Raw genomic sequence first — 20640 nt, 5'->3', positions numbered from 1 at the left:
ATCAACTTGTTCTCTCGGCCGAGCACTGACGACCATGCTGCCAGCGCGGACCAAGGAGCTCGCGGCCGTCCTCGAGAAGGCCATGCGCGCGTCCTCGGGCTTGAAGACGCTCCGGGCGTCGGCCTCGGCGTCGCCCTTCCAGGCGCTCGTCCATGACTACTACCTCCCCATCTTCGCGTGGGCTGAGTCGCAGTACGACTGCCTCAACCCGCCGGCCGCGACGACCAAGACCTGCCTCGTGCTTGGCCTTAGCTGCGTGCAGGTACGCGCTCGCTTCCATCGCGTATGCTCATGGATCTTCCAGGGCGGGGGCAAGACGACCATGACGTCGTACTTGGAGCTGCTCTTCAAGGCCACAGGAAAGAACTGCGCGGTGCTCTCGATCGATGATGTCTATTACACGCGGGACGGGCAGCGCCGCGTCGCCGAAGCGCACCCTGGCAACCCCCTCCTCGAGGTAGATGAAGGACCGTCGAGGATGGAGACTTATGCATCCTGGGCAGTTCCGCGGCAACCCGGGGACGCACGATGTGGACCTCTTGCTCGACATCATCGCGCAAGCCAAGCAAGGCGCCGACGTCGTCGTACCCCGCTACGACAAGTCGGCCTTTGAAGGCCGTGGCGACCGTGCGCCGCAAGACGCGTGGCAGCACCATACAGGTGCCCACCGATGCTTCGATGTGACCTGCCATGGAGACATGCCTGCTGCATAGGTCCTCTCGACGTGCTCGTGATCGAAGGCTGGTGCTTGGGCTTTGAAGCCTCCAACCTCCCCTTGTACGTATCGCAGCTCCATGCAGCTCGGGTATATCTTCATCGACGACGTAGGAGCCACCGCCACTTGGGGCCGGTCAACGAAGCTCTCAAAGATTTCGACCGCATCTACGCCGAGCTCGCCGCAATGCTCGTCATCCAAGTGCCCGATGCGCACTGCGTTTACACGTACATTGCCTTGAGTACCTCACCTCTCCTCATGCAGCACATCTAGGTGGCGCGAGGAAGCCGAGGCCGACATGCGTACCCAAGGCAAGCCCGGCATGACGTCGGCCCAAGTCGCCGACTTTGTGGATCGCTTCATGCCCGCGTACGATGCGTACTTGCAACGGTTTTACGCAGCGATGAACACAAGCCGGGACGGACGCGGGTTGGCGCAGAAGCCGCGCCTCGTCGCACGCATCGACCGCCAGCGGACGTGCGTCGCCGTGCAGACATACGCCGGAGGCGTGGTGACGCCAACGGGCTCGTCGTAGCTCGTATCCGGTCGAGCCGTTGGCCCGCTTTTCGTGGTCGCACCAACGTGCTGTCGTTCGCCAACGGGCTAACGTGCTGTCGTACGCCAACGGGCTAACGTGCTGTCGTACGCCAACGGGCTAACGTGCTGTCGTACGCCAACGGGCACATGTCTTGTCATACTACTAGTACGTGAATCACTTTTCCTTTGCCCGTGTCCCTGTGAGAGAGCAACTTTGCACATGACGCTGGGAGTCGCAACGAGCTACGAGAGCATGAGCTGCTACCAGCTTTTGCGCATGTCGGTCGAGTCGGACGACGGGTCCATCGTGTTTCAGCCGACGCTTGTCGAGTCGGAGCTGCTCCGCCTCCTCCGCGCCCTCGGCGTGGTTGATGTGGCGATGAACATGCGCCAGGACGACCAGCTCGGGCACTTTGTGAACGCGTCCGGTGACGATGGCATTGATGTTGTTGCTTGCTTTGGCAAGCAGGCGGCCGTCGAAGCCGAGCTCCGTGCGCGCGGGTGGTGGCCGTCCAAGTTGGAAAAGTACTTGGCGCCTGACCACGAAGGCGTGTATGCGATCCGCCTCGCCGAGACGCGGCCCAAGGTCGTCCTCTTTACGTGGCTCGTTGCGCGCTCGTTTGAGCCAGCCCACTTGCGTGAACGGGCGACGTATGCCCTGCGCTTTGTGACGACGCTGACGCCGACGGTGCTGTGCTGCCTCACGGAGGCCGACTGGACGGCGCTCGAGCTGGCGGCCAGCGAGACGCGCCAAGGCGCGCGCTGGAAGAAGTACTCGGTCGCCTTTTCGATCAAGGAGGCCACGGTGCAGAAGGAAATGGTGGCCTGCGATGTGCTCGGTACGATGACGCTGCTGCCGACGGGGCAGACGCTGGTGCCAGCGACGGGTGCCACGGGCGTGACCTTGAGTACGTCAGTGGCCCACGACATTCAAAGTAAGCACGACTCGGTGGCGACCGACAACTTTGCAGCTTGGCTCGTGGAGATGGTGGCGACGCACCGGATTGAGCTGCGCACCGCGATTCCCCGTCCGCTCATGAAGGCCGCGCTGCAGGCGTGGGACGCGTTTCCGGAGGCGATGCTCGGAGACGTCACCCTGGCCAGCCTCCAAGACCAGTTTCGCGCGGACGTGGCCGCCAATGTTGCGGGTCATTTGCGCGAGCTGGAAGCCCGATGCCTCTACAACGCCGCTTTCCTTTTCTACATCGCGGACGAGCCGTCGGAGGCAGCTGAAATCCGGGCCCACACGGCGATGGTGGCCGACTTTGCGCTGCTCAAGGAGCACATCTCGAGTGCGATGCAGCTGCCGATGTACTTGTACTTTGCTGAGAGCGTTGGGAACGCGATCAACGTTGAGTACTGGCAGCTGCTGCGTACGGATCCGCACTTGACGGGCAAGAAGACGTTTGCGCAAGCTGCGATGGGGACGATCAAGAGTTGGTTTGGCGCGGATGCCTTTGTGGCCCTCACGTTTCCGTTCCTGAGTGCTGCCAACGCGGCCCCCATGCGTCTCATTTTGCCCAAGATCCGCAACGCGCTCCAGTCGCACCATGACCACTGGTGCCGTGACTTCAAGAGCTTCTTGCACGACAAGGCTGTGTTCGACATCATTGTCGGCCACGTCGTTGCCATCGAGGGTCCCAAGAAGGACCACCCCGCCGAGCTGCGTGCGATCAAGGAGGAGATTGTGCACGAAGCCTTTGTCTCGGCGATTCGCGAGAAGACTGCCATCCACAATGGCTCCTCGGCGATGACGACTGCGATCACGAGCGCCAGCAAGTTTCGCGTGAGCTTTTCGAAGCAGTACGTGGCTGGCGGCGCCACAATGCTGCAGCTGACGCCGCTGCGCGGTGCTGCCCTCGCCAAGCTCAAGCTGCCGCTCAAGGCGTCGGTGGTGTTTGTGGCTGTGGTTGGCACGGTGGTCCTCGTCGTCTTTACCATCGACACCAAGACGTACGTGCGCGCGTACCAGTCGCACGGGCCCCGAGCCATGACGCAACTTCACACGAAGCAGTTTCCGCATTTGGTCGAGTGCTGCGACTTTGACGTGACGCACCGCATGCTCGGTCTGCTCCACTCGACGTGCAAGGTCGAGCTCTTTGCGTTCAACGAGTCGTACAAGCTGCTGGAGCGCGTGCACCAGGTCAACTTGGTGCTGCTGCGCCCGCCGCCGCCGTACACGCAGCTGTTTGTGTTTGGCGGCGACAACCACGGCGTGTTTTGCGTCGGCGACGATGGCAGCGCGCAGTCGTACTTCTTGCGCACACAGCAGCTCTCGAAGCACGTGCCGCAGTTTGTCGCGACGCCCGACACCAAGGTGCTCAAGCTCCACGACGGCGCCTTTGTGGTCTGCCTCGTGCCCGACGCCGACGGCGTCGTGCGGGTGCAGACGCTCATGACGCACGACCACGCGCCGCTGCCCGAGACGGAGCTGACGCTACCGACGCGCCTCAACTGGCCGGCGACGCACGCGCGCGCCTACGCCGACACGATTGTGCTGCTGGACCCGACCACGTCGGTCGTTGTCGAGCTGACAATGACGGTTGTCACGGGCAAGGTGGCGTGGCAGCTGCAGTGCGCGCAGGAAGCGGTCCCCGCGACGGCCGGCGAAGCGCACGTGCTCTGGGCACTCTTCCATGTGTTTGAGAAGTTTCCCGTCCGCGCCTTGATGGACGACGAGGGCGGGCTCTTGCCGCACGCGCTGCAGCTGCACGTCCACGCCGACACGCCAGCCCGCCGCAACGTGCTCTCGGTCGTCCTGGACAGCGTGATGGCCAAACTGCTGGCGCTCAACAAGGACTTGTCGCCGCTCTCGCTCAACAAGGATGCGGTTCTTGGCAGCGAGTCGCTCGTGTGGCCGACGATGGCGCTTGCGCCATGGCTTCTGGAGCTCGTCGGGTTTGTCCCGGTGCCCATTTGCCGCGCCCATGACAACCAGCTGGTGCTATTGCGCGACGGCGTGGCGGCTACGTTTACCGACGGGTCGGAGGCGCATACGCTGGCGCCGCAGATTGGCTTTGGCCCCGCGAGCCACGTGTTGCATGCGTGGAGTGGCCCCGTCGTCGTGCTCACCTCGATGGGGAAGCAGTCGACGGGCAAGTCGTACTTTCTGAACCACCTCACGGGCAGTTCGTTTGCGATTTCGGGCGCCCGCTGCACGGACGGCGTGTGGCTGACGCTGCGGCGTCTTGGCCGTTGCCTTGTGGTCGTCCTCGACTTTGAGGGCCTCGGGTCGTTTGAGCGGTCGGCGCAAGAAGACACGTTTCTCTCGGTGCTCAACGCGGCGATCTCGCGGCTCACGGTGTTTCGCATTGAGATGCGCTTTGACAAGGACATTGACGGCATGTTTGCTAAGTTTCAGCAGGGCGTCGCGCTGCTCAAGGGCGACGAGCGTCTCTTCCGCGGCCAGCTCTACTTGAACGCGAAGGACGTCAACCCGAACGACCAAGCGTCGGTGGTGGCCGAGTTTGAGTCGAAGCTGGCGGCCATTTTGAGCGAAAACACGGCCGACAACTTTGTCTCGGCCATGTACGGCGGCGACGTGGTGATTACGTGCTGCCCGCCGCTCGGCAACAAGGGCTACTACGAGGCGCTTGCGGAAGCGGCTGCGCTCTTGGTGCACGCGCGCGACACGAAGGCGTATGTCAACGGCCACGACTTTCACGAGTGCCTCAGCATGGTGCTGGCCAAGATTGCGCTTTTGGACTGGACGTCGATGGAGGACAATGTGCAAGCGCACAAGAGCGTGGTGTCGCGCCAGCACATTCGCTACGCGCTGCGCCACGGCATCCTCGACGACGGCACGTCGCTCGGCCCCAACTATGACGTGACGATGACGGCGCAGTTTGAGGCGGTCGTGCCGGAGCCCGAGATGGTGGCCCCCATTGACGATACGCTCGACTTTGGCTTGGACCTGAACGAAGGCGACGTGGCGACGAACTTGGCGACCGCCAAGGCGACGCTGCTGCTGTATTTGCAGCGCTTTTTGGACCATGTGGACGAGCCGCGCACGGTGCAGCAAGAAGCGCGGTTTGATGCGATCTGGGGCTTTGTCGTCTGGCGCCGCGAGTACCGTGTCCGCCTCTGGTTTGAGTCGCTCGGCGTTGCGAGCCGCGACGAGCGCGACGGCCTCGACGCGTGCGTGCTCAAGACCAAGCAGTTTTTGCGCCGCTGCCAGCACACGTGCGCGCGTTGCAAGCTCGGGTGTTTTGAGTCGTTTCTGCACGAGGCCGACGTCGCCCACGACTGCGGCACGAACCACAAGTGCCAGGGCCACTGCGCCTACTGCTTGACGGACACGATTCCGTGCGGCGCGGCGGCCGGCCATGCGGGCGCTTGCAACTGCAGCGTCCTGGACCACACGTGCCCGGCGCCGTGTGCGATGGCCAGCGCCAGCAACTGCGACGGCGGCTGCCACCTGCCCGTCGACCACGACGGCGACCACACGTGCAGCGTGGCGCTGCACTGCTGCGGCGACGCGTGCGCCGCGCCCAACTGCCGCAGCCTCTGCACGCAGCCGTTTGCTTTGGCCCACGCCCCGCACCACTGCGGCGCGAACCGCTGCCAGCAGCTGTGCAGCTACGCTGACTGCGGCAACGGGTGCGCGGCCGACGACCATTTCCATGCGCCCGACGCGCTGCATGCATGCGGCAAGGCGCACTTGTGCGCGGCCGAGTGCGCGGTCGAGGGCATGTGTGAGGTCAAGGTGCAGCTGGAGAAGACGACCGAGACCTTTCACGGCGCCCGCAGTACGTTCGAGTACACGCACCAGGCGATGAATGGCGGGCGAAAGAAGTGTGCAGCGGCGCTGCCGACCGGTCGTCTGGACCACGCGGGTGTCGACCACCAGTGCACGACGGCCGTGCACACGTGCACCGTGCGCTGCCCGTGCTGCCAGTACTACTGCGAGAAGGCGTTTGGCCACGCCGACTTGCACAAGACGTCGCACGGCAACATGAAGGAGACGTACTTTGTCTCGGACTCTGCAAGCGTCGACATTGACGGCCGCCAGTACACGGCCGGCGAGCGCGGGGTGGCCGAAATGTGCCCCTTCTTTTGCGCCAAGATGGGCCGCGGCCACGTGCACTACGTCACGTGCGACGCTACGTCGGCCGCCAATTGCGTGTATGCCACCTCGGACGGCCGCCGCCACTGCACGGTGCCGCTTGAGCCGCACCCCAAGCAGCCCATGGACGAGGTGCTCCATGAGACGTACTGGAAGCTGCTCGGGTGGGAAGATCCCGTCACGAGCGCTGTCGAGCGTGCGGCGTTTGGCTTGTGCCCGTTCCAGTGCGACGCGCCCGACCACAAGGTTGACGACCCGTCGTACTGCGTGCTGGACGCGTGGCATGTGCCCAGCAGCGCGAACGACGCGCTCGCGCCGGGGCACACGCGCGTGCAAGGGCACGTGTTCAACTGCAAGCACTATGCCGGTCGCGGCTTGGACCATCATGTGTTTGTGCTGGACGCGTCGGGCTCCATGTCGGGGCAGCCGTGGCTCGATGTGACGGCCGCCGTCCACGCCTACTTGGCCGAGCAGCGCGCCAAGAAGGGCCCGAACTGCGCCGACATTGTGTCGGTCGTGACGTTTAGCTCGCGCGGCCGCATTGAGTTTGAAGCGCGGTCGATGGACGAGATGGCGCAGGTGCAGATTCCGTTTCAAGGCCAAGGCACCGACTTTGACACGGGCTTGCGCTGCGCGATCGAGGTGCTCTCGCGCAACCAGCACGCGAGATACACGCCGGTCGTGCTCTTCTTTTCGGACGGGTACCCCAACACGAGCAGCAGCGGCGTCTACTTGGCGCAGCACATTGCAACGACGTTTGGCCGCCACCAGCTGCTGAGCTTTCTCGTTGGCTTTGGGCAAATGAACTTTGTCTGCCTCGAGCAGCTCGCCGTGCACATGCAGGGCACGTTCCACAATGCAGTCTCGGGCATTGACCTCCTCGAGACGTTCAAGCAGATTTCGGTCGCCGTGCACCTCAAGACGGGCCTCGTGTGCAAGGCGGCGCCGCCGTGATCGCGATACCTCGATCTGGATCTGGGTCGCGGATCTGGTAACCCGACTGGATCAATGCGTTTGTCGTTTCTCTGATGGGACTGTTGTGGATGTGGAATGGCCACCGAAAAGTCCCTAGATGGTTGGAGTTGACACCGCAGGAAGCACCGGGGACAGTAGACAGGACGTCCGGTGGCACAATCGGCCCAGCGTGAAGGCAGACAAGTCGTCCGCACCAGTGTCGCTGCCTCTTGATACCACGAGCCAAACGTGTATGCTGTGGGCCCTCGTATTGCGGCTACGACTAGGTTGGTGCTTGGATCCTTGCGGATTCTTGGTCGGCGGCAGCAAAAAGACTTGGTGGAGGTACGAGACGCACGACGAGGTCATTCTGTTTGTACATCTAGGCGACTTCCATCTAATCACGGTACGTCATGTCTTCCTCCTCGAAGCCGATCGTGGGGAAGCTGCGCATGAACGACGTGACCTTGGCTTCGAGCGCCTCGATGTCCGTCGCCGCGTTGCCGGCCGTGATGTAGTCCTTGAAGTCCTGGACCTTCTTGCCCGTGACCTTCTTGCTGATCGCGACCGCGAGGTTGACGCCTTCGTCAATCAAGTCGGCGACCTGGACAAAGTCCTCTTCCGTGAGGCCACGCGTCGTGAGGGCGGGCGCGCCGAGGCGCATGCCGCCGGGCACGAGCGCGCTCTTGTCGCCCGGCACCGTGTTCTTGTTGATGACCATGTTGACGTTTTCGAGGAGGAACTCGACGCGCGAGCCATCAATGCCCTTGGAGCGCTTGAGGTCGACGAGGCAGAGGTGGTTGTCCGTGCCGTTCGAGACGAGCGTGTAGCCCTTCTCCATAAGGCGGCCCGCAAGCGCCTTGGAGTTGGCGAGCACCTGCTTCTGGTACGCAATGAATGACGGGCTCTGGGCCTGGAGGAGCGCGGTCGCAAGCGCCGAGATCGTGTGGTTGTGCGGGCCGCCCTGGAGACCCGGGAAGACCGTAAAGTCGATGCGCGACGCCAAGTCGTACTTGATCTCTACAGCAGATATATTGCATGAGAACCTCATCCTTGCAATAATGTCTGAGGGACGTACCCTTGCCCTTCTTGTCGACGCTCTGGACGCCCTTGCGGTAGAAGATCATGGCGCCGCGGGGACCACGGAGCGACTTGTGCGTCGTCGTCGTGACCACGTCGGCGTACTCAAACGGCGACGGCACGACGCCCGCGGCGACGAGGCCCGAGATGTGCGCCATATCGGCCAAGAGAATCGCATTGTTCTGCAGGAGGAACGCGATGAGATGACCATACTTAGAGGAATATGAAAGAGATGGAATGCTACCTGTTGGGCGATCTGCTTCATGCGCGCGTAGTCAATGTGGCGCGCATACGCACTCGTGCCAGCCACGATGAGCTTGGGGCGGAAGAGCTCGGCATTCTTCTCGAGCGTGTCATAGTCGATCAAGCCCGTCGACTCGTCGCAGCGGTACGGCATGCTCTCGAAGAAGATGGACGTCGCCGAGATCTTCTTGGTGCCCGTCTGGAAACCATGCGAGAGATGGCCGCCATGGGGCAAGTCGAGCGACATGATGCGATCGTGGGGCTGGAGAAGCGCCGTGTAGACTTGGAAGTTGGCCGGCGACCCCGAGAGCGACTGGACGTTCACGCCCCACTCTTCCGGGTTCAAGTTGAAGGCCTGGAGCGCGCGCTCTTGGCAGAGAAGCTCGGCCTGGTCAATGTACTTGTTGCCGCCATAGTAGCGCTGGCCCGGGTACCCTTCCGAGTACTTGTTGGACATGACCGAGCCGAGGGCGTCGTAGACCGAGCGCGACGTGAAGTTCTCGGACGCGATCAAGCTCACCGAGTTGCGCTGGCGCTGCTTCTCCTTCTCGATGATGTCAAAGAGGACTGGGTCCGTCTCCTTGAGCGGCTTGTTCATGTCCTTGGCCCACTACGCACATACGGCCGTCAACCTCACGTCCTCGCTTCCATCCTCCTCCTCCTCATGCTGAGGACGTACCTGGAGGCTGGCGGTCGAGGACGCGCGGAGCTGGCGCGCGGGGAGCGCGGCCACGAGCTTCTTCATCGCGAGCATCTTTCTGCAGCGGGGCAAAAGCGAAAATGACCACAAAATGAAAATCCATTTGACTTGGCATTTGTATACCGCCCACTACTTCAAGGAAGATTTCCACACGACAGGATATCCGCCAATCAGAAACTGCCAAGCAGGCGCGGGCCAATCAAAGCGCGCGCAGCGTTGCACTAGGATCGGCGTAGTCAGTGGCAAATCACCTGAGACGAGTGGGCTCCCGTTTGGTAATCACGACGGGCGCATCCCTGCCCGTCATCTTGGCGATGACGCTGCATGGCCGCCACGTCGAGGTAGACGCTGGCACATGATGCCATGCAGCGAGGAGAGGGCGGCGCCGACGTCGACCAAGAAGATGGGTGCATGGGCCCTCCGGCAACCGCATGTTGCTCCGCGTACCAGAAGCGCCACCCAAATCGAACCCACGTCGCCACCACTGTTTTCTCCGTTGCGCGCTCGCACGCCATTCAGGGCCGTGGAGCGGGCGCCTCGGGCGGCGACGTGCGCAAGGCGACGACGCTCTTCGTGTCTGCTATATGCAGCGACAAGAGGCCTTCCTTTCAACGAGCAGCGAGACCATGACCAGCGAGGACGTGCAGGAAGCTTGTCGTCGCTCACACGCTGCGTAGTTGTGTCGTGGTGAGGCCGTGGGTGGGCATCTGTGATGCGTGCGCTCTATCAGATGGAGCACAGACTCTATCGACGACTCCATCGCTGGTCATAAAGGTCGTTGGTATTGACCGTATGCATTGCGTGTCGACCTTGGCGGAGCTGAGGAAGGGCGGCGGCGGTCAGACCGACTAGTGCAGAGAAAGGCCAGCCAGATCGAGGGTGCTCCATGGGACGCCGCGAAGCCATGCTTGCATCCCATCCTGCTGTACAAAGCCGCGCACAAGAAGCAAAATTAACGATATGACCACCTGCATCAACGGCTACGGACTGGCCTGCATGGCGACTTGGTTCCGGAACTCGATTTTTTGTCGGTTCCAACGCGCCACGAACGACTCCTTCTTCCAGCGCTCGCGGACGCCTTGGGCCTTGGCGTCTGCGATCTTCTTATGAAGCAAGTTGAGCTCGACCTTTTCTTCCCACGTCAAGCTGGCGTCCTATCCGAGCCGTGATGAGCACGCCTGTGAATCGAGTGTGTCGACCGTGAACTGCGACGCGAGACGCGTCAAGACGTGCTGGCGCATGCGCTTGGCCATGTTCCTACAGGTTTCGTGAGCATGGAGGCCAAGCACGAATGGTAGACGCGTACCCGACCGACTCGATGCGGCCATCGTCGCCGTTGAACTTGATCGCATTGTCAAACACAAGCAGCAGGTCGTTCTTGTACTCGTCGATGGAGCCGTACGACGTCATGGCCGCGGGTGGCCCAAATACATTGACCATCTCGTCGTGGTCGTCGCCGGACGCTGTGAGCTGGAGCCGGCCTTGGATCGTCCCGAGGTCCATCGGCCGCTCAATGATCTGAAAGTACGTGGGGATGTTGAGCTTCACGGGGTCCACGGGCTCGAGGAAGGGCCACGCCAGCTCGTGCTTCATGAGCTCCTTGTGCATCTTCTTGACGTCGACCAGCCATGCTGTCTCTTCGGCGTCGTCATGGGCGTCCGCGACCGTCGGCTCGACCTCCATTCTTTGCCTCCTCGTCGATCTGGCACCGTATCCGGCGCCTTACTCATATCCGGAAAGATTGCGTTATTCGTTCCAAACTGCCCGAGCTGCCACCACCGCGGCCGGCTCGTCCACCCAGCTCGCCCGCCCAGCGAGCGCGCCCCGTCCTGCGCAGCCACGAAGGTGCATGGTCCTAGATCTGCAGTAGCATGACCATAGATCTATGCATTTGCACAGACTGCAATAGCATCGTAGGAGGAAGCAGAGCTAACGCGTGGCTGCATGTACATTTGCATCATCTATGCCCGCAGTCGACTGCGGCGGCTTGCGCTCAGTACGCCCACTGCTTGGTCAAATACAGAAGCGGCGTGAACGAGATGTAAAAGAGCACGTCGAGGAGCGTGAGGCGGTGCGTCGACGGCTTGTCCTAGTCGAAGCCACTCAGCAACCCATTCAACTTGCCATGCGCCACGTACGGTCTTGCGCTGGCTAAAGAAGAGAAGCATCCAGAGCGAGAAGAGCGCGCTAAAGGCCAAGAGCGGGAGGTACACGTCCGGCGGCGGCGTCGACGTGCCAACGAGGCCGTCGGCAAACTTGACCCAGACGAGGACCTCAAAGACGCCGATGCTGCACATCATCCACGCGTTCTGGCCGAGGCGCCAGCACGCCGGGTTGGTGATAAACTCAAAGTACTAGACATTGTCGCCATGAGCGTCTTCAGAGCCTGCAGATTCATGATGTCTACCTCGGAGGCCGCGGGGAGGCCCAGCATGAAGATGAGGCAGAGCCGGTACTTGTTGATATGGCTCTCCTTTGGAATACTGAGCGTGCTCAGGAGGAAGAACGCGTTGAGCTCGACAAGGAGGCACACAAAGACCGCGACCGCGACCTACGCATTCTCTAAGTGGCGAAGCACGATGACGAGGTGGTGTGTACCAGCGCGAATCGCTTGAAGCTTGAGAACACTTCCCAGTCGTAACGCGACCAGCTAAAGGGCGTGAACTGGCTGAGCGCGCGTCGGACATAGCCCCGCTTGTCGCCCTTGTTACCAGACCAGTCGTACTCCTTGGTCTCGAGGTACTTGAGCGTGAGGCGGCCCAGGCACATGCCAATAAAATTGGCGCCAAAGAGGTCCATGAAGAGCGAGTCCCACCAGCACTCTCGAAAGTCGGGGATCACAAACTGGAAGATGAGCTCGAGGAGCTCAAACGCGATGGCAAGGACCCAGCAAAAGCGCCAGTCGCGAAACATGCACATCTTGCCCCACCACCCCGTGACGTGCGCGAGGAACCAGATGCTCGAGACGCCGCGATACAAGGTCTACACACCAATGTACATATTGTCTAGTAAAAAGAGTCGTGTCATACCGTCGAATTGATCTCGCAGTTCAGTGGCGCGGACGGCTTGGCCGTGGCCTTCGTGCCCACTTCGGGAAAGAGCACGCGGATAGCCGCGGTCGCCGACGCCAGGTTTTGCACCGACAAGGCCGCCAGCAAAAGAAGGTACAACACCGAGAGACCGTGCACGATGCGCCAGACGCCAGGATGCGGGCGCACGAGGAGACCGTCGCGCGTCTGGAGAAAGCAGTAGGCGAGGAAGATAAAGCTTGCCGACCAGAGCCCGTTGCGGACGTTGAGCTCAAAGTCCTACGCTACCATGAGCACCGTATCGATAGCAACGAGACGCGTACGTCCGAGTCGTGCGTGAACGAGTAGTGCGCGACGGCGACGACGACGAGGAAGAGAAAGAGGAACTGACGTGGCTCTTCTTTGAAGAGGAGCAGCCCATCGTAGCCGTGTTCGCGGCTGGCGCGGAAGGCGTTGCCGACAGAGACCGTCGCTGGCGACGCGCTCGACTTGGTCGGTGTCAGCGGCGCATCGCTGGTCTCGACTTGCAGCGGCGTCTTGCGCCGTCGGAGCTCGCTGCTCATGCTTTTGCCACTTTCAAAATGGCGCCGCTTGTCATTCGTTTTTATTCCGATACAAACCCCAAGTGTAAAAACAAATGGCCCCACCCACGTGGACGCCGATATCCGATTAAGTGCGATCGACAGGCCAAACGGCATACACTATTTCGTGCTTTCCCCGCCACAAAAGATACACAACGCCAACGCTGCATAGAAACCGAGCGAGCGATGACGTGGCCGTGTGGCGTCGACCATAGCCAAGTGAATAGAAGCACTCGCCAGCATTAAGCATTGTCTTGACCATAGTCGTGGGCCAATCCCGCATCCATCATTGATCGAACTGGCAACGCTGCTCGTTGCAGACGCACCCGTGGCGCGAAGAGGGCGTTGGCAGCTGTTCGCTCAAGCAGTTTCGCGAGCGAATTCGGCTACACGCGTGGTATCGACGATGTTCGGTACTGCAATAGCGGTAGTAGGTACTGTGAGAAGGGACGAAAGGTGAATCTGCGGTGCTGGAATCGGTGCTTGCAGTTGCTTGTTTTGAGCATTACCCTCGAAAGACAGTGTATGGCGAAATGCGTGTACAGCGCTGTGATTAGAGAGACCTTATTTGGCGTGCTGGCCTTGCTAGTTGCTCCGGCAGCGCGCCCTCAAACAACACTGTTTTATGTCCACCATCACTCTTCGTATGGCATTATTTACTGTGATAGTCTCTGTTAAGTCCGGCGGACTTGATCAGAGCCGTTGGCTTCATCACCAAACAAAAAATCAGCGCGATGGCCCAAGCTCAAGCGCAAGGTACGTCGCTTCGACCGCGCCGCCGGTGCATGACATCGCGCCTGCGTAGAAGCACCGCGTACCAAGTTCTACGTCCGTGGCAAGACGGTACTGCATCTACATGCGCTGGTGACGGCGTCTCATGCGGCGACTAGAGCGTCGAGCCCTTCTGGGGCCTGCCGTCCGTGACGCCCGACGATCTCGCGCTGCGCAAGATCGAGGCCGAAGCCACGCTCTCGACGTGCGACAACATGTTTATGAGCCCCGACGGTAGCAAGGCTGCGTTCATCTCGACGGAGCTCGGCTTTGTCGTCCGCGCCACCGAGACGTACGTCGCCATCCACTCGTTCTGCCATCGCTTACACACCGCTTGCAGGAACGAGGTACTTGTTGAAGTCGCCAACCCGGGCATCCAGGCCGTTGCTTGGTCGCCGCTCGCGACGCAGCTCGTTACGTGGCAGCGCCCGGTAAAGGACTCGACCGACGGTACGATCCCGTCCACGACCTACTCGATCAACCACCACGGCCCTCTTCTAGGCAACCTCATTGTCTGGGACGTCTCGAACGGCTCGATCATCGCGCGCTTCAACCAGAAGACGTACACGCGTGACGTACGTCCCTCCCATCTCGCTCGTCTTGCTTAGTACTGGTCGTAGCACTGGCCGTCGATCCAGTGGAGCTCGGACGAAACGATTGCCGCGCGCCTCAGCGGCAGCGGCGTACGCTCTACCTTCCTCGCATGCGTCATCTTATCGGCGTCATCGCATTAGGTCCAAGTGTACAATGGTCGCGCGATTGGCGCGGGCAACATTGGCAACATCGTGCTCGAGGTACATCGTCATGCTTTTTGAAACGTATCGTATCAATGTATCGAGTAGAACACGGCCAAGTTTAGCGTCGCGCCGGGCAGCATTCCGTACAAGATTGCGCTCTTCGTGCCCGAGAAGAAGGGCAAGCCCGCGAGCGTCCGCGTCTACCCGTTCCCGCCCAACACGGCGCAGTCGCACGTCGCGTTCAAAAGCTTTTACAAGGCCCAAGACGTCAAGCTCAAGTGGGCACCCAACGGGTCGGCGCTCATCATCGAGACGAGCACCGACGTCGACACGTCGGGCAAGTCATACTACGGCGAGACCAACCTCTTCTTCCTCCAGAGGTTCCGACATAGCCCTAGCCCTCGCCTCGTGGAAAGGCTTCATCTGTGTATGGTAGTGACGGCCAGTACGACTGCAGCATTCCTGTGACCAAGCAAGGTCCTGTGCACGACGTGCAGTGGGACCCGACGTCGCGCGGCTTTGTCGTGCTCGCGGGCTCGATGCCGGCCAACGCCACGGTACATTGTACTCGAATCTTTGGTCGCTAACATGTTGTGTGCAGCTCTACGACAACCAGGCGTGCCCCGTGTTTGAGTTTGGCGCGGCCTCGCGCAACACGATCAGCTGGAGTCCCCACGGTCGGTTCCTCTGCCTTGCCGTACGCTTCGTCTCGAAAGGCTGCAGGCTGACATCGAGGATTAGGGGTTTGGCAACTTGCCGGGCCACATGGACTTCTGGGATCGCAACAAGCTCAAGAAGCTCGGGTCCGCGACGTCGGAATGCGCCACTGTGTACGTCACACACAACATGACGATATTGTGTGTTGATGATAGGGTGTAGGCATGGCTGGTCGCCCGACTCGCGCTACTTTGCGACCGCGACGACCTTTCCTCGGTAGCTCTACTTCTAGGGAGCGTTGGATCGCTGACGATTTGCGCGTCACGTGTAGCGTCCGCGTCGACAACGGCTTCAAGATCTTCAAGTACGACGGTATTGGCCCGGTCGTGTCCGAGTCGCGAGGTGAGATCTACGACTTCCAGTTCCGCCCCGCGGCGGCGGGTGTCTACCCCAACCGCCCGGCGACGCCGCGCTCCAAGGAAGAGGTGGGTTCTCCACTGCGATTGCATACCATGTATCTCGTGGCTGTAGGAAGCCACGATTGCGCCGCCTGCGCCGGTGCGCCAGGCGTACCGCCCGCCCAACTCGACCGGTGCGCTCGCCGCGATGCTCCGCCGGGAAGAAGGTACGGGTGCGCGCAAGCTTGACCGCAACAAGTACGCGCCTGTCAAGACTGTCGGCGGCTCGGGTGTGATTCCTGGCATGGCCGCGCCGGTCGTCAAGAAGCCGAGCAAGGCCGAGAAGAAGAAGAAGGCGATCGAGGCTGCGGCCGCCAAGGCCGAGATCGAGAAGGCCGCTGCCGAGCTCCTCGCCTCGGTTGCCGTGCCTGCGGCCAAGGGTAAGTATCTATCCGCCATGACTCCAGCCTCACCGAGCGGTTAGTGGTGCTGACGCCGGAGGAGAAGGCCAAGAAGGCCAAGGCTGTCCAGAAGAAGCTCAAGCAGATCCAGGATATCAAGGGCAAGCAGGCCAACGGCGATACGCTCAACGAAGACCAGCTCGCCAAGCTTGCGATGGAAGTTGCGCTCCAAGCCGAGCTCGAGACGTTGGCGTAAACCGATGCGAAGGCATTCCCCTAACCTCAAGATCGTATCTGATCATCTCCTGAGTCGACATCGCCATGCCGTTGGCACCCCATCGACCCTGGCATTCATGCGCGAGTCTTCGCATCTACCAGTCGATCGGAGCACTGCAACTGTCGGTCGGTGCAGGCGTCACACCAGCACCGAGACGAGCAAACGCCATGAACAGGGTCGGTATCAAGCGTGCGACCGCGAGCCTACTCACCACCAGATGGGTATGGCCAGCAGTAGGTCCGGACGTAGGTGCCTGCGGTGTTGCCGCCATCAAGGGCAAACTCGGAAAGGCCAGCGTGTCAACAGACAATAGTACAGCTTGATATAACTTAGGACAAGGAGGTGGTCTTGGCTGCTAATCGCCAAGGAAGATGGTGTCGCGGGGGGACCCACAGTCGGAGCTGCAGAGTAGCGGAATGTCGTCGTCCATCGAGAGCAAGCTGCTGTTCTGCAGCTGGAGCGACGACGCCGGGTCGTCATGGTGTAAAAACACAATACTAGGGCGCACCACGGACGCCTTGACGCTGGGGTTGTAGACCGGGTACGACGGCGCGCGCGACGACCGCATCGTGCCGCTCGGGTGCCACTGCGCCTCGAGCGTCGAGCCGTACGTGTCGATCATGGTCGCGTACGGCTTGGCGCGGTGGGCGGCTTGCACGGCGAACTCCTGCTGCTTCTTGGATGCGTTCTCTTGGAGCACGGGGTGCTGGGCGCAGTAGACGGCCGCCAGGTTCCGGCACATCGGGTTCGTGTGTACGTACGCGCTAGGGTTGGTGCCAAAGGAGGCTGGCACGGCGAGGAATCCGTGGAGGAGCCGGCCAAGCATGTTGGCCTGGTCGCGCGCCATCGCATTGAGCTTCTGCGACGAGGGCTCCCAGTGGAAGGTGCGCAGAACGTGGCAGAGCGTCTGGAGGTACAAATGCAGCTGCCGGAGCCGGTCGAACACCACTTCTTTCGCGGTTGACGGCGTGCCGAGGAAGCCAAAGTGCATCATTTTTCTCGGAAACTGAAACCCGCGGAGCGCGAGGCAGGCCACGTCGTGGGCCGCGTTGGACTTGGTCCCGCGCGTCTTGGTGCGCGCAAGGATCGAGCGGACCGCGTCGGCGAGCACGCGAAACTGCGAGTACCGGCGCGCGACAACGAAGTGGCCGTGGCCGCGCTCCGTGACCTGGATGATGTACTTGGTGTGGCGGTGGCCGCCCTCGTACGAGTCGTCGACGGACGCAATCATGACGTCGGCGTGCTGGAGAAAGCTCGCGGCGCCGGCGTGGGTCATGCTCGTCTCGACTGCCGCCATGCCCATGGTCCGGACGATCGAAGAATGGTGGTGGTCAGCAGCAGGCAAGTCGTATGCGGAGACAGTGCTGCCCATGCCCAGAGAGGCTGATGTAGCAAGTGGCGTCTGCTCTCGAAGCAGTTGGTGGTCGCGTCCTGCCAGAGACTTGGCCCGTTGGAAGCTGTAACGCACAGCCGCCCGGTCCGCCACGTGCGAGCCAATCAGCGTCGCCGATTCAGGTCCACTCTCTCATTGCAATCGAAAATCACATGTTTTTCGAGAGACGACCACCAACACTCACACTTCGGTATACTTTAATTCATAGTCGAGCCTGGCGATGTTGACGAAGGAAATTCAGTGCTCGTGGGTACCGCAGAAAGGCGGTCCGCGAAGAGACGCCGCTTCGAACCCGGCAAAGGCCGACGGTATTAATGACGGCGGTGCAATTGCTGCGGCAGCGACGAGACCTGGCACTTGCCAGCTACAAGCGAGGGCTACGAAGGCCGTCAATGAGCGAGGGTGTCCTGGGTGCATGGTGCTGCTAGGACGGCGTTTCGAACGACCCACGAGTGCGGGATCTCTCTCGACGGTTCGTACCAGAGAGCCCGCCACCACCCAAGCTTGCCGGTGCGTGGCGCGTCAGCGCACCGCGTCAGCAGGCTGCATGTTTCTACCCTTCGACCGACAAGGTCTGTCACCACGCGCATCGACAACCGTGCGACGCATGTTGGCCTCTACCGCAGAGCACCACTCTAGTGATCATCGACTAGACTAGAATCTGTCGTTTTTGCTTACAATCGTCGAAGTGGCTACAGGCGGAGGAGGGCGACGGCTGCGACCACCGCGAGCGTATCGAGGGCGACGCCATGCGCGTCGTTGCCTTTCTTGGTCGAGACGCCGGTGGTGTTGCAGCTCGCGCCCGTGAAGCCGCTGTTGCACTTGCAGGTCGCGCTGGCCGTGTCGCACGCGCCGTTGCCCGAGCACGCGTTCGGGCACACGGGGTTGCACGCCGTACTCGACGCCTTTGTGTAGCCGTCCAAGCACTCGCACGACCCGCCGGCGCAAACAGCGTTGGCACCGCACGCCGGCGCGCACTGCCCCGTGTTGCAGACCACAAACGGGTCCGGGCAGTAGAGCGTGCCGGTGAACGATGAGGCGTCAAAGGTGAGCTCCTGGCCTTTCTGCGAGCACGTCTTTGTAATTGTGCCCGATGGCCCGGCCACCGTGATCGTCAGCACCAAGCTCGTACACGAGACAGTGTAGCACCCGGTCGTGCGGTCCGGAAGGCGCCACCCGCCATTGTTGGACGAGAGCAGCGTCGACTTGAGGCAGTAGCTGCTGCTGCCGTACGTCTCGCCGAGGAGGTTGATGTTGGTGTTGGTCGGGTGTTGCAAATTCGAGCTAATGCGGCAGTCGCCTTGGGCGTACCCGGCTAAAATCGGGCAATAATCGGGAAACGACGCGCCGCCGCGCGCCGCATTCGTAAAGTACTGGGCGTAGCTCGGGATCGCAGAGGTCGACGTTGAGAGCGTGCAGAACGCTCTTGACGTGAGGTCGACCGTGCACGCATCGATCTTCTCATCGACGCAGTAGTGATCCGGCACGTTGGCCGTGCTCGTGCCATTGGATGCACTCAATGTGACGCAGTTGTCCATGGCAAAGCTGCAGCCGCGGCGTGCCCCCCAGTACATGGGCTCGGCGCTTGTAAAGTTGACTTGGTACCACCCCGAGTCTTGGAAATACGCCTACACGCCAATAATTGCATCGTTTTTTCGAACGAGGGGTAGGGTCCATCGAAAAAAAGACAATATTGTACCAGCGTCAGCCCCGACTGGGCGTTGCGGTAGCTTTGGAGCGGACTCATCATCTCGGGCTCGAAGATCCGCTCTTCCCAGTGACTCCCAAAGCACGCACCAGCATCTTGGTTTTCAAGCTCGACGCCGTTCAATGTCGGGCAGCCAAAGTGCGCTTGGGCGTACGCCAGGACGTTGGGCGTCACGAGCTTGGCGACCGCGTGGCCGCGCTCGGTAAAGAACTGCATCGTATTCGTGCTCGGCAACATCAATGCCGACGCCGTGACACCGTTCGGGCACTTGTAGTTGGTCAAGAGCGGCGGTTGCCCTAAAAATCATATTTTTGCATCATTTTTGCATCATTTTTGCATCATTTTTGCATCTTTTTAACGGTACCGGTCGTGCCATCCCGCGGGGTACGTGGCGTGCCGTCAGCGTTGCGCATGTACGCGTACATTTGCGCCGTAAAGCCAAGTGCATGCGCGAGCTCGTGCGTCGCCGTGTCGAGCTGCAACTCGTACGCGGACGTCGCCGTGTTGAGCTTGTTGGGACAAAAGTTGACCATGCCCATGGTTGGCCGGTCGTACTACATGATTTCTAATGGTATAGTCCAACAATGAAAACACCATCGTACCTGGTCTTGCTGACAGCTTGTCGCGTAGGCCAAGACCGACGTGCCGCAGTGGGTGGTTTGGACTGCGCGAACGTAGAGGACATAGTCGGTGTTGGTGACACCGGCGCCCCCGGCTTGCGTCGAGCAGGTACAGCCCGATGACGTGCAGCTCGAGCACACTTGGATCGAGCCGTAGTGCGCCGGCGGAATCACTTGGTCCAAACACGTCTGTGACGCGGCGACGCTGGCGCACACGGGCGGCACCGTGTTGTACACGGACGTGCACTGCCGCTTGGCATACCACGTGCCGTTGATCGGGATGACCTAGCGAAACAAAGACAAGTTGTCTCTTCAAAAGTGGTGATAGAGCACGAACTTGAAGCGCGCTCTGCCAATGAGCAATCGCATCCGGCACGAGCTGGTTCACGATGAGCTGCTTCTTGTCGGACGAGAGCGCGCCGAAGCTCTCGCTGTCAAAGATGGGCGTGATGCGCAGCGGCTTGTAGCTCGAGGCGGCGACTTGAATGGCAGCCGACGCCGCGTCGACGGCTGCCTCGAGACGGCGCGAGGCGACGTCGAACGGATGGTTGTCGTAGCTCTGGCTCGAGACCGTGCGGAGCTCGTGGGCGGAGAGTGCGTTGTGAATGCACTGGTGGGCGGCGACGGCGCTTGCCGCAAGCAAGAGACTCGTGACGCGCATGCTCGGTCACGTCGGTTGGCTCGTTTTGTCTCAACACGTGCGCGTATTAATATGTCGGGCAGGAGTTGTCGAGTCGTTTCAGGTTGGGAAGATACGTGGCAGCACCACGGCAC

At 61.2% G+C, this 20640-nt stretch overlaps 8 protein-coding genes across 8 annotated transcripts; 3 read left to right on the top strand and 5 right to left on the bottom strand.

Moving 5' to 3' along the window:
• Window positions 1-34: 34 nt before the first annotated feature.
• On the top strand, window positions 35-1250 carry SDRG_04961 (hypothetical protein; the record flags this gene model as incomplete). The annotated part of the gene is made up of 5 exons (XM_008610655.1): window positions 35-262; window positions 305-457; window positions 504-660; window positions 714-942; window positions 989-1250. 5 exons carry the CDS (start codon window positions 35-37, stop codon window positions 1248-1250), a joined length of 1029 nt encoding a protein of 342 aa, XP_008608877.1.
• Window positions 1251-1472: 222 nt separating this feature from the next.
• SDRG_04960 (hypothetical protein) lies at window positions 1473-7346 on the top strand (the record flags this gene model as incomplete). Its single annotated transcript, XM_008610654.1, has 1 exon — window positions 1473-7346. One exon carries the CDS (start codon window positions 1473-1475, stop codon window positions 7269-7271), a length of 5799 nt encoding a protein of 1932 aa, XP_008608876.1. The 3' UTR covers window positions 7272-7346.
• Window positions 7347-7607: 261 nt separating this feature from the next.
• On the bottom strand, window positions 7608-9385 carry SDRG_04959 (serine hydroxymethyltransferase, mitochondrial). The gene is made up of 4 exons (XM_008610653.1): window positions 9274-9385; window positions 8596-9204; window positions 8350-8533; window positions 7608-8291 (listed from the first exon to the last, which is right to left on the bottom strand). Exons 1-4 carry the CDS (start codon window positions 9346-9348, stop codon window positions 7669-7671), a joined length of 1491 nt encoding a protein of 496 aa, XP_008608875.1. The 5' UTR covers window positions 9349-9385; the 3' UTR covers window positions 7608-7668.
• An 841-nt stretch (window positions 9386-10226) lies between these two features.
• Window positions 10227-11005, bottom strand: SDRG_04958 (hypothetical protein). The gene is made up of 3 exons (XM_008610652.1): window positions 10601-11005; window positions 10494-10551; window positions 10227-10448 (listed from the first exon to the last, which is right to left on the bottom strand). The coding sequence occupies exons 1-3, from the start codon at window positions 10975-10977 to the stop codon at window positions 10275-10277; spliced, it is 609 nt and encodes a 202-aa protein (XP_008608874.1). The 5' UTR covers window positions 10978-11005; the 3' UTR covers window positions 10227-10274.
• A 151-nt stretch (window positions 11006-11156) lies between these two features.
• On the bottom strand, window positions 11157-12895 carry SDRG_04957 (hypothetical protein). The gene is made up of 6 exons (XM_008610651.1): window positions 12647-12895; window positions 12324-12602; window positions 11893-12276; window positions 11702-11845; window positions 11433-11648; window positions 11157-11383 (listed from the first exon to the last, which is right to left on the bottom strand). The coding sequence occupies exons 1-6, from the start codon at window positions 12884-12886 to the stop codon at window positions 11288-11290; spliced, it is 1359 nt and encodes a 452-aa protein (XP_008608873.1). The 5' UTR covers window positions 12887-12895; the 3' UTR covers window positions 11157-11287.
• Window positions 12896-13616: 721 nt separating this feature from the next.
• Window positions 13617-16174, top strand: SDRG_04956 (hypothetical protein). The gene is made up of 15 exons (XM_008610650.1): window positions 13617-13660; window positions 13710-13747; window positions 13795-13967; window positions 14016-14125; window positions 14177-14250; window positions 14296-14358; window positions 14410-14469; window positions 14518-14792; window positions 14849-14969; window positions 15014-15109; window positions 15154-15242; window positions 15292-15345; window positions 15401-15554; window positions 15601-15907; window positions 15952-16174. Exons 1-15 carry the CDS (start codon window positions 13639-13641, stop codon window positions 16122-16124), a joined length of 1809 nt encoding a protein of 602 aa, XP_008608872.1. The 5' UTR covers window positions 13617-13638; the 3' UTR covers window positions 16125-16174.
• Window positions 16175-16442: 268 nt separating this feature from the next.
• Window positions 16443-17620, bottom strand: SDRG_04955 (hypothetical protein). Its single transcript, XM_008610649.1, has one exon. It carries the CDS (start codon window positions 17515-17517, stop codon window positions 16501-16503), a length of 1017 nt encoding a protein of 338 aa, XP_008608871.1. The 5' UTR covers window positions 17518-17620; the 3' UTR covers window positions 16443-16500.
• A 568-nt stretch (window positions 17621-18188) lies between these two features.
• On the bottom strand, window positions 18189-20567 carry SDRG_04954 (hypothetical protein). Its single transcript, XM_008610648.1, has 5 exons — window positions 20204-20567; window positions 19849-20151; window positions 19611-19800; window positions 19238-19542; window positions 18189-19166 (listed from the first exon to the last, which is right to left on the bottom strand). The coding sequence occupies exons 1-5, from the start codon at window positions 20525-20527 to the stop codon at window positions 18231-18233; spliced, it is 2058 nt and encodes a 685-aa protein (XP_008608870.1). The 5' UTR covers window positions 20528-20567; the 3' UTR covers window positions 18189-18230.
• Between the last annotated feature and the right edge of the window lie 73 nt (window positions 20568-20640).

Source organism: Saprolegnia diclina (assembly GCF_000281045.1).
Source record: "Saprolegnia diclina VS20 unplaced genomic scaffold supercont1.12, whole genome shotgun sequence".
Lineage (NCBI taxonomy): Eukaryota > Oomycota > Saprolegniomycetes > Saprolegniales > Saprolegniaceae > Saprolegnia > Saprolegnia diclina.
The sequence above is the reverse complement of the archived record's forward strand: the minus strand, read 5'-3'. Positions and strand labels throughout refer to the sequence as shown.

Bases quoted from the DNA above. Each gene is read 5' to 3' on its own strand.
- SDRG_04959 (XM_008610653.1), bottom strand. From the start codon at position 9,348: ATGCTCGCGATGAAGAAGCTCGTGGCCGCGCTCCCCGCGCGCCAGCTC. The intron at 9,205-9,273 runs GTACGTCCTCAG...GTATGTGCGTAG, and splicing joins CCTCGACCGCCAGCCTCCAG to TGGGCCAAGGACATGAACAA. The intron at 8,534-8,595 runs GTAGCATTCCAT...TTCCTCCTGCAG, and splicing joins TGAAGCAGATCGCCCAACAG to AACAATGCGATTCTCTTGGC.
- SDRG_04958 (XM_008610652.1), bottom strand. From the start codon at position 10,977: ATGGAGGTCGAGCCGACGGTCGCGGACGCCCATGACGACGCCGAAGAG. The intron at 10,552-10,600 runs GTACGCGTCTAC...CGAAACCTGTAG, and splicing joins GGCCGCATCGAGTCGGTCGG to GAACATGGCCAAGCGCATGC. The intron at 10,449-10,493 runs GTCGACACACTC...CGGCTCGGATAG, and splicing joins GTCTCGCGTCGCAGTTCACG to GACGCCAGCTTGACGTGGGA.
- SDRG_04957 (XM_008610651.1), bottom strand. From the start codon at position 12,886: ATGAGCAGCGAGCTCCGACGGCGCAAGACGCCGCTGCAAGTCGAGACC. The intron at 12,277-12,323 runs GTATGACACGAC...ATTGGTGTGTAG, and splicing joins ACTGCGAGATCAATTCGACG to ACCTTGTATCGCGGCGTCTC. The intron at 11,384-11,432 runs GTACGTGGCGCA...GGCTTCGACTAG, and splicing joins TCTTTAGCCAGCGCAAGACC to GACAAGCCGTCGACGCACCG.
- SDRG_04956 (XM_008610650.1), top strand. From the start codon at position 13,639: ATGGCCCAAGCTCAAGCGCAAG. The intron at 13,661-13,709 runs GTACGTCGCTTC...GCGCCTGCGTAG, and splicing joins GGCCCAAGCTCAAGCGCAAG to AAGCACCGCGTACCAAGTTC. The intron at 14,793-14,848 runs GTTCCGACATAG...TGTGTATGGTAG, and splicing joins AACCTCTTCTTCCTCCAGAG to TGACGGCCAGTACGACTGCA.
- SDRG_04955 (XM_008610649.1), bottom strand. From the start codon at position 17,517: ATGGGCAGCACTGTCTCCGCATACGACTTGCCTGCTGCTGACCACCAC.
- SDRG_04954 (XM_008610648.1), bottom strand. From the start codon at position 20,527: ATGCGCGTCACGAGTCTCTTGCTTGCGGCAAGCGCCGTCGCCGCCCAC. The intron at 19,801-19,848 runs GTACGATGGTGT...GAAATCATGTAG, and splicing joins CAAGCTGTCAGCAAGACCAG to TACGACCGGCCAACCATGGG. The intron at 19,543-19,610 runs GTACCGTTAAAA...TATGATTTTTAG, and splicing joins CCCGCGGGATGGCACGACCG to GGCAACCGCCGCTCTTGACC.